Below are 6,276 nucleotides of genomic sequence, written 5' to 3' on the forward strand. Positions count from 1 at the left end.
ACGAAACATTGCAACCCCTTGTTCTCATCAGTACCAAAAAGATGTTTAGTGCCAAACAAAGTCTGTCAGCAGGAGACGAAGAAAAATCAGAAGAGAATCCAAGCTTTTTTTAAAAAAAAAATTGATTTGTTTTTGCTATACTAAGCCTCTGTTGAGAAACAGTTCCAGGGTTTTGATGTGCCGAGAAATTATTTGCTGAAAAGCTAATAAGTGCCTCTCCAGTCAGCAAACGCCTCCCGGAATTATCATCAACTCTTTACAGAAGCGACAAACAAGATCAGCTCAAAAGATCTTCGCGGCAGCCGGCTCAGCCACGGCAAAACCCAAGATGGGAACGGCAGCAAGAACTGGCACTGGGAGGGGGGGCGCAAGCCCGGCAAGGGGACTCCGTAACTGCAGCTGCGTTTCCCCTCACATGAAGGTCAGCAGAGCAAACTCCCAGCATGGCTGCAATTTTCTTGCTCCCACAGAATCCTAGAGTTGGAAGGGACTTCCAGGGTCATCTACTCCAACCCCCCTGCACAATGCAGGAAATTTACAACTACTTTCCCCACAACTACCAACAACCCCAGTGACCCCTTCTCCATGCCCAGAAGATGGCCAAAAAACACCCCCTCCAGGATCCTGCCCTATCTGGCCTGGATGGAAATTGCTTCCTGACCGCAAAGTCAGTGGCGGATCTACTACGAAACTAATGAAGCTTAAGCTTCAGGGCCCCTAACCCTGGAGGGGCCCTGAAGCAACATATTTTTTTTAATGAGTGTATTTTTCAACAAAATCAATGTAGTTTTCTTTAAGTGTTTGTTAATAAAAATAAAGCTATTTTAGTGATAGAATCATAAGCCAATTGGTGTAAGTACTTAATATTGACCTTAGAATATGCTTTAATACCTATTTCATATGGCCTCAAAATGTCCCTCTCTGTATAGCCTACATTTTGGCAGCTGGATCCTCAAATCCTTCATTGGTGCAGGGCTTAATAGTTCTCTAGCTCAGCCCTTTGGCTAGAGTCAATCGGAACCATAAAAAGACATCTGAATTCTCAATTCGTGCATTTTTAACACCCAAAATCCGACTGGCACCTCTTTACCCTAAGGAGCCCCCTCTGATGACCTTCAACCTCTTTATTAGAGAATGAACCAAGACATTTGCCGTAGAACAACCCCATTGAAGAAGATAACAGCGGTCACCCAGACCTCGTTGCTGGTGGGAAGGGGTTCACTGTATGGCCCATTTTCAAGGACTCCACCCGCAACCTTGTTCTCCGCTATTGGGGCCTCGAGGTCCTTGCAAGGGCAGCAAGGCCCTTTGGACCTTGTTGGATGTTGCCCTATAGTTGCTGGTTGTGAAGGGGCCCCCATAACAGTTCAAGCTTCTGGGTCCCTAAAATGTAGGTCCGCCATTACCCAAAGTGGAGATCAGCACTACCCTGGGCATGCAAGAAAGGGCCACGAGAGCCAAACGCTGGCGCAACCCTTCCTGCCCTCCCTCTCATGATTTGCCTAAATTCACAGAACCAGCACTGCTGACAGATGTTCCTCTAGCCTCTGCTTAAAAACCTCCGGGGAAGGAGAGTCCACCACCTCCCGAGGAAGCCTGTTCCATTGAGCAACTGCTCTAACTGTGACGCCTTTTCATACGGGGCCATCCAGATTCCCACAAGTGTCCCACAGCAAGGACAGCTGAGTAATGCCCCCCCACACACACACACACACAGGTCACATCCAACTTCTGAAGTAAACTGGTCTGGACTTTCATGGCCAAGATAAAGCAACTTCTTTTTAAAAAAGTGCTCTCTGTTGCATTAGTAGGGAAAGAACAAGATCCTCGGGTTACAAGAAATACAGATCTTCTGCACCTTGGCATCACATACCTCCCTTTGCAATTTCGATGTGAAACACCTTCGTGTACAGATTTTAAGTGGGGCTTTTCATCCAAGCTCCATCTCTCAATGCTGCCAGGTTTATTACAGGGCTCCAGCCATTCCATCGGCAGATTGCTAGACCCCACGCTACGCTTCGGAGAGTGCGCATGGCACCTCTAGAGAATACATAAACTGTCTTTCCTTGCCATGTAGAGGAACCTGGCCGATCCCTGCCCCAAGGTGCCTACAGTTGACATTATGACAATATGAGGCCTTCCTCTCGGGGCCCTCCAGATTGAAAAAGATGCAAAGACCAAGAAAAGAAGCACAGGTTGGCACGGGTGTGTCTGCGTTGTGCCTAGGAAGGAGGAGGATTCATCTTTCCTACTCTGCAATGTCCTTTGTTGTAAAACAATAACAACAGCAGCCACACAACCACCAAACTTGGTACCTCAGAGCACCTTAAGCAAAAAGAAGCCACAAACGTATGCAGCTTTTTTATATCAAGAAATGGTGGGACAATTTTATAGAGGCTACCTCTGCTGAAATCACAAGAAGGATGAGGCTGAGGCCCCATCTAATCCAGCGATCCAGACGACAACCAGGTACCTCTGAGAGCCGCAAGAAGAGTACGAGGGAGACAACCTGTACTGGTGTGCCCACAGCATCTCGCACTTTAAGGCGCACTGCCTTCCAATGTGGAGGCTCTGTTAAGTTGGCAGAGCTAACAGATGCTGACAGGTAACCCTCATGAATCTACATAACCCTCTTTATTTAAAGCTAGGAGCTACTACTACCACTGTAGCTTAATTATCAGCAATGTGAAAAAATACAAAAATACAATGACTGGATGACGTGGACCACGGGTGTGACCTGAACAGGCAAATGGAGGCTCCAGGAATCACCAAGGACTGAACCGAACAGGCAGATGGAGGCTCCGGGAATCACCAAGGACTGACCCAAAAGGCAACATGAGGCTTCACTGCAGCCGTTCTTTGTCTGCCGCCAGTCTTGGATGGGATTCATGTATTTCTGGAACACTCTATTCTCTTCTCTTGCCTCGATTCTCCTACTCCCAATATCCCTTGGGTACCCATTCAAGCTCCTGGCATCACTCCTCAAGCACTGCCCAAGTGCCCAGCTCCCACTGATCAATACCAGGCCCCTTTCTCCGTCTTTCTCTTTTTTGCTCCCTGTTATTCCCTGCAGCCACCACATCCCACCCTTGCATTGGTGCCTGTCTGCCCCTAAGTTTCTGGACCTCTGCATTTCTAACCAAACACTACCACAACTTGCCTACAAGATTGGCACTTGACATAGCAAAGTGTAACTGTGAAATCTAGGGTTGCCAGGTCCCTCTTGGCCACTGGCAGGAGATTTTGGGCCGAAGCCTGAGGAGGGCGGGGTTTGGGGAGGGACTTCAATGCCATAGATTGCCAACGCGGCCAAGTGAACTGATCTCTATTGGCTAGAGATCAGTTGTAATAGCAGGAGATCTCCAGCTAGTACCTGGGGGCTGGCAACCCTAGTGAAATCCTAAGAATGCTTTCTTGGGAGTAAGTCCAACTGAATAAGCCTCAGTACGATTCTGAGTAGACCTGTTTATGTATGCCCTGCAAGTTATTCAACAAGGCAGAAAGGAGGCAACTTCATTCCCTCCCAACGACGGCCCTCAAGTGCTGGTGAAACAGATCTACGCCACAGTTTTAGTATCAGAGTCCCCCCCCACAAAGAATTGTGGGAGTTGTAGTTTGAGGAGGGTGCCAAAAATTCACTGCAGAACTACAGCTCCCAAGCTCCCCTAAGAAAGGTCAAGACTCTTTGGTCCTGGAGTGCAAAGATGCCTTTAGATGTCTTTACACCCGACACCAGCCAAAGTCAGCAGCAAGAACACAGAGCGTTAGAAGTCCATTGGCAACCACTGAGCAGAAAGACAGCATGTGAAGCCTGTTCCTCCCTCGCAAAAAAAAGAAGCTATCAGAGCATTTCTGGTTTAATCCTTTGCTGATGCACAATAATAAGTAGCAGGAACTTTCTCAGCTTTCCCTGCAGCCAGAGAGTAACATCTCAATTGTAGATCACGGGAGATTCACGGGTGCCAGTGAGGCAGAATAAGACGACACCCAAAGAAAATCCACTCAAACATCGTTTCGTTTGCGCCAAAGTTTCTGCACCTATGTCCAAAGACCAGCCTTCCCCCTTCCCTCCCCAGAATTCTCCATTTCCCAACAGGCCCTGAGACCCAACAGGCCCTGAGAGGCCAACGCCACCCATCACAGGTGGCGCTCGACCTAGAGACGAAGAGCAGGTTTTTAATCCTACCTTTTCCGCCATGATCATGGAAGAGCCGCCATGAATCCCCAAGATCGGAATAAAGGTCTGTGATGAAATAAAATCCAAAATCTGAGCGACGGCCTCCTGGTCGGTATCGTCTCCGAAAACCACCCCATGGATCTTAGTGCCCGACATCAGATCGCAGACGTTGGTGATGATACTTTTGGGGTCGGTCTGGTTGACCAGGAGGGGGACCACGTTGACCTCCAGGGTGAAGTTGGCCGCCATCTCCCCCGTCCAGAGGCCGCGGACGTCCCTTTCCGCCAGGTGCTGCGTCCTCCCCAGAATGACAGCGATGTTCAGGATGGGGTAGCTTCTCTCTGCCCCGCGGGCGAGAGCCGATTCCGCCAGAAGGGTGTGGAGCACCAGGAGAGTCCAGCAGGCTCGCGCCATCTTCACCAGCTCCATCCCCTGCAGAAGGGAGTCACATCGCACAAAGCAGGTGAAAACCCGGGAGGAAGCGCAACCGCCTCCCGTCCTCAGCGAGAGATCAGGTCGTCACCCGGCAAGACATCCTTCGTCCTCCAATGGATTCCTTCTGGGGTGGGGGGTCTTAAAGTTTAACTCCAGCCTGACAACCTCAGGGGACACCTCCCAGTTCAGCAGCCAAGCCGACACCGAAACGGACACCAGGGTTCAGCCTCAAAGCTTAGCCTGGCTAGGAAGGGTCCCCAAATTCCAAACCAATTAAAAACTGGTGTAAGGCCGTTGCACAGGTGAGCTACCGAATTCCCAGTTTGCCTTTGGATGGGGAAGGGGAGAAAACCAGGCTACAAACGCGTCTTGCAAAGTGACTCCCGAACTCAGGCCAGAACTGCCACCTGCCCCCCACCCCTTTTCCTTGTCTGCCTCCGAAGAAGCTGCGACTGGCGCCCTCCCTCCCTGCAGCTTGATCGGTCCAGTAGTGCCCTTTTATTCCAAAACTCCTTTCAGGCCAGCCGCCCAAAACCAGCTGCGTTTCTGGAAGGGCTTCAGGCAGGCATTATTCCCATCCATTTCTCGCAGCCCATCCCTTGGATCGGCCAGTTCCCTTGGGACCGGGCCTTGCGCATCAGCCCAGAAGGCATTCATTCATTCCGCGGGCATCCCTCTCTCGGCGCGTTCAGGACTCGGCGCTGAGCCCCCCTTTCCGTGGGGCCCAGGGACCCCTGGGGAATCCCAGGCCCCTGTTTTCTCAGCTGGCGGGTGGGTGGGTGGGAAGGACTTGCTTCTACCCTCTCCTGTTTTGCAAAGCGCCCTACCCGGCTACCCAGAGACAAGTACTCCCATCACACTGCTCTGCGTCCTTTCCCCCCCCCCACCCCTACCCTGCCTGCCACCGTCACGGCATACCCCTCAACCAATCCCCCTCTATGGGGGCGAGCTGCGGGTGGGCAGCACAGAGGGTCTCCGGAGCTGCCCCCCCCCTCTTCCCTGCCGACCTCATTGGGATTCCAACTCTGCCACTGTCTGTTGCGGGGCAGATCTCCCCCCCCCCCACCCAGCGCAGTGCGATCAGGCAAGAGGTAAAACGGGGGTGGCAAGGAGGGGGGGAGATAGTAAGGCCGGGGGGGGGGGTTCTTCTGTGCACGGGAACCTGCCTCGCTATCCTCCGAAGAGAAGCATCTCTTTTCCTCCCAGAAAACCCCTCCAAGGAAAGGGAAAATCTTTTTTTTGTTGCAAAAACTGCAACACCGCATTTGTGCGGAGGCGGGGGCAGCTGAGTCCGCTCGAGAGGACCCAGAGGCATGCACAAAACGCACACGCCATCCGCTCCCCCCCCCCCGGCAACGCTGCCCTCTCCCACGTAGCAGGGGGGGCTCGCCCCCTCCGCCCGCTGCGGGGGGCTGCGGGGAAGCGAAGGGCGGGAGCGCCCCCTGCCGGCCGGCCGGCCGCCCCCTCCCTCCCCCCCCCCCGCCGCCGGCCCCGATCCGCCCCGCCGGGCACGCGCCTTACCGGGGAGGCGAGGCATCCTAGGGCAGGGCTGGGCGCGGGGCGTCAGGGCGCCGGGACCCCCTCCCGCCCGCCGCCGCGCATCGCTCAGGATCGGGGCGCCGGGGCTCTGCGGGGAGGGAGAGGGGCGGCAAGTGAGGCGCCAA

At 53.2% G+C, this 6,276-nt stretch overlaps 1 protein-coding gene across 1 annotated transcript in view; it reads right to left on the bottom strand.

The window, feature by feature from the left end:
• The window catches only part of GRIN2A (glutamate ionotropic receptor NMDA type subunit 2A), a 238,110-nt gene extending 233,504 nt beyond the window's left edge, over positions 1-4,606 (bottom strand). The window contains exon 1 of the mRNA XM_056866242.1: positions 4,187-4,606. Coding sequence (XP_056722220.1) covers positions 4,187-4,606 — 420 coding nt within the window. The remainder of the gene's footprint in view (positions 1-4,186) is intronic.
• Positions 4,607-6,276: the final 1,670 nt, after the last annotated feature.

Source organism: Euleptes europaea, chromosome 21 (genome assembly GCF_029931775.1).
Source record: "Euleptes europaea isolate rEulEur1 chromosome 21, rEulEur1.hap1, whole genome shotgun sequence".
NCBI classification, from domain to species: Eukaryota; Metazoa; Chordata; class Lepidosauria; order Squamata; family Sphaerodactylidae; genus Euleptes; species Euleptes europaea.